Source organism: Coffea eugenioides, chromosome 8, assembly GCF_003713205.1.
Source record: "Coffea eugenioides isolate CCC68of chromosome 8, Ceug_1.0, whole genome shotgun sequence".
In the NCBI taxonomy this organism is placed as follows: Eukaryota; Viridiplantae; Streptophyta; class Magnoliopsida; order Gentianales; family Rubiaceae; genus Coffea; species Coffea eugenioides.
Genome location: NC_040042.1, coordinates 9,993,171 through 9,997,088, shown reverse-complemented (window position 1 = coordinate 9,997,088; position 3,918 = coordinate 9,993,171). Strand labels below are relative to the sequence as shown.

Sequence of the window (3,918 nt, the reverse complement as noted above, 5' to 3'; positions counted from 1 at the left end):
AAGAAAGCCGCCAGATTGTCTGTCTAAATGGTAGAATGGACCTGCAGGGCCGCGAGGTGGTCATCCAGACGCTTAACTCGGCCTCCCAATTCATGAATGGAGTCCTGCAGAGTATGGACCAGGAAGATGGAGCAGTGCAGGAAAAAGGACCCACTTGACCCTCCTCCGATATCAGTGCAGTGGTAGGAACCCGCGGCTAGGGCACACTCTCACCAGGAGGTGTGAACTGATAAGCATCCCCCACTTTGCGAATGACCCCATCCGTTCGAGGCTACGCAGGTCCAAAGACTCAAGCTCGCGAGCCAAGGTAAGCTTATACCCCTTATCGAGGTCGAGCACTCCCAAGCGGACGGTCAAATGAGTGATGAAGGAGCCCATAATCAAGGGCTTATGACGCTTGCTGAGAACTAACTGCAACTGAAAGGCCACCCAGCGGCCAAAGTTGACCTGAACCTTATTATGCATGCATTAGAGGAAATGGAATTCAGCTTTGGCAAGAGTGCCGGAGGAATCTTTTTGACCCGAGAAGTTATAGGCCAGAAATCGATAAATGACCTTCAGTACCGGATCCTTGAGATAGGAGACCTTAGATTGACTTGGGTCATAGAATTGCTTGTCTATTGACCACTTTCTCCATATCTCGATATAATTGCTTGCAAAGGGTTAGGTGTAATCGCAAGCACTGTTGATATAAGAACCGGAGGAGAGGGTGTCCTCACCCACAAACCCCAGGATCAGGTTGAATTCATTAAGAGAATGTGTTTGCGGGGTACCTCTGAGCCGATATTTGATAACCCCCGAAGAGTCTAAAGCTAGAGAATCCGACTTCTCAAACTCGAAGGTAGCATAGAATTCATAGCAGAGCTCCTCGTAGGCGGGGTAGTCAATAACCAAAAATCGTTCCCAACCAATGGCAGAGAAAAATTGCTTCACTTCCTGAGCAATATTCAACTGGTCTAGAGTCGGGGGATGGAAACATTTGCATGGAGCGAACGGACGGACCACCAAAGAGCCCAACCGCTCCTTCTGTGCAGGAGGGAGGTCCTTCAGAGGTTCCCCCCACACCCCAGGAGACAAAGTGCTCCTAGACAGATCCAAACGGGACCCAGTAGGGGGTTGGATCGGGGTCTGCCTCTTACGAGAGTTGGAATCCAATGCCTCAGACGTAGGAGCTTTCTTTGGAGCCATGTAGGGGCAAAAATATCAATTTCAAGAGACAGGCCAACAAGAATGCACCAAATGGAGAGATTGGGGACCACAAGTAACAACACCCTCAGTCAACAAACAAGTGACGATTCAGAAACAAAGAGGCCCACTGGCGTCATTTTGGTAAATCAGAGTAAAGAATGACAGATAATATACCCCAACAAGTGGAATTAACAGTCAACTAAACCAACAAACTAATAAATCACCAAACTACGTGAAACAAATCTCAGACCCACCAGAACCCACAGATATTTCAGCCCAATTTTGAGTCAAATATAGCCACAAAATTCCAAATCTGAGTCACCAGTGGCAAAAATATAGTAAATAGAGGTACCAGTTTGCCACGTTGGAGGAGACCGTAGTGCAGATGCACGGCGAGAGAAGGAAATGTATGTGGGCCACGCAGATCGACGGCGCGCTCGGTGGTAATGAGACGGCAGCGACAACGCTCGGTAGATAGCCGCGGGTGTCGTGGGTGTGGTGGTGGCGTGCGGCATACGCGAGGACAGTCGTGAGTGGCGGCACGGCGACAGCAGGAGTGCCGGCGGCTATCGTGGGTAATGGAGGCAGCGGCGGCGATGGCGTCGGTATGCAGCGGCGACGGTGGCGTCGTGCGCGAGAGCGAGGGAGAGAGAAGGTGATAGCGGACAGCAGTAGAGACAGCGAAGATCGGGGTGGCAACTTGGGCACGTAGACGGCGCGAGCGGTGGTCGGCTGTGGGCATGCGGTGCGCAGCAGGTCAAACGGGAAGGAGGACGACTAGGGAAGAATAAGAGGGAAAAGACTAGAAAAGAAAAAGAAAAGAAAGTAAAGTTGTAGGGTAGGGTCTCCCTATTTTAAGTGTGATTCGGTTGGAAGGCATGTGCATGTCTTGGAAGGGAAAGTCGTCTGACCATCGCATAGTAACATGACTGGCACGATTTGCTGTGTGGTGTGGGCACGCCTTGGAGTCGAAAGTCATGCGGCCCTCAATTTCTTGGACCTGTTCATCTGGCACATCCCTGTAGAGCGTGGCCACGCCTCAGAAGTATAAGTCCTTTATCCAACAACTGTTTTGAAAGTGTCCACTTGTGGTGAATACAAGGCGCGGGCACGCCTTGTAATGTGAAGTCTTCTGTCCACGAATTGGTGCCCCCAACCCAAAATAAAACTGCATAAAAGCACCCATGACCTACAATAAAGATTGTTTGTCAATAGGAACCCCACAACCCGATTTAGAACACACAAATTTGAAATGAAAAACAAAAATGACAAAAATTGAAAGTCTTGGATTGCCTTTCAAGCAGCGCCTCTATTTAACATCTATGGTCGACGAAGAGGAGATTAACCACTTAATGAGACTCAGGGTCGAGCAAATGGACCTCCTCCACAGTGCCAATATCTGAAACATGTATACACAGCTTGAGACGGTGACCATTAACCTTAAAACTTTTGTCCGTCTCTAAACTTCGAATTTCAACTGCACCATTAGGAAAAACGTTGACAACAACGTATGGTCCAATTCATCAGAATCACAACTTACCTGGCACGAATTTCAACCATGAGTTGAACAAAAGTACCTTTTGCCCCATAGAAAATTGTTTAGTGCACAATAGTCTGTCATGGATAGACTTTGTGCGTTCTTTGTAAAGTTCGGCATTGTCGTAAGCCTCCAAATGGATTTCTTCTAACTCTTGAAGTTGGAGCTTCCTCTCCTTGCCATCTCTCTCAGCGTTCAAGTTGCACTGCCTAATTGCCCCAAACGCATGATGCTCAATCACCACAAGTAATTTACACATCTTATCATAAACTAACTTGTACGGAGACATTCCGATTAGTGTTTTGTACGCCCTGCGGTATGCCCATAGTGCATCATCCAATCGGGTGCTCCAATTCTTGTGATTTGGGTTGACCGTTTTCTTCAAAATACTCTTGATCTCCCGATTAGAGATCTCAGCCTGCCCGTTGGTCTGCGGGTGGTAGGTAGTACCCACTCGATGGTGAACTCCATACTTACGCATCAGTGCTTCAATGGTGCGATTACAGAAATGAGTACCTTGGTCACTGATGATTGCTCTTGGCACCCCAAACCTACTAAAAATATTGGACTTAAGAAATCCTACAACAACTCGTGAATCATTAGTCCGGGTAGCCTTGGTTTCTACCCATTTCGACACATAATCGATAGCTAAAAGAATATAAAGACAACCAAAAGGACTAGGAAATGGTCCCATGAAATTCATACTCCAGACATAAAAAATTTCACAAACTAACATAGGAACTTGAGACATTTCATCCCAGTGAGATAAACTCCCAAACTTTTGGCATTTGTCATATCTTTTACAGAACAAATAAGCATCACGAAACAAGGTTTATCAATAAACATTACAATCAAGTATTTTTCTAGCAGTTCTCTTAGGATCAAAGTGACCACCACATGCATAATTATGACAATGAGTAAGTATAGAGGGGATTTCTTCGTTTGAAACACATCGACGAATGATCTGGTTAGAGCCTATTTTCCACAAATAGAGCTCATCCCAAATGTAATATTGAGAGTCCTGAATTATTTTATCCCTTTTATTCCTACTCATACCACTTGAAAATTGGTGACTGACCAAAAAGTTAACAATATCAGCGTACTAGGGTTCCTCACCTCACAGCTGAAACAAGTGCTCATTTGGAAATATCTTAGATATGGGCACTCCCTCTTCTTCTCGAATCAATCAGCTT

General features: G+C 46.4%; 1 protein-coding gene across 1 annotated transcript; it reads right to left on the bottom strand.

The window, feature by feature from the left end:
- Positions 1 to 2,537: 2,537 nt before the first annotated feature.
- LOC113780200 lies at positions 2,538 to 3,428 on the bottom strand. The gene is made up of 2 exons (XM_027326013.1): positions 2,729 to 3,428; positions 2,538 to 2,665 (listed from the first exon to the last, which is right to left on the bottom strand). Exons 1-2 carry the CDS (start codon positions 3,426 to 3,428, stop codon positions 2,538 to 2,540), a joined length of 828 nt encoding a protein of 275 aa, XP_027181814.1.
- Positions 3,429 to 3,918: the final 490 nt, after the last annotated feature.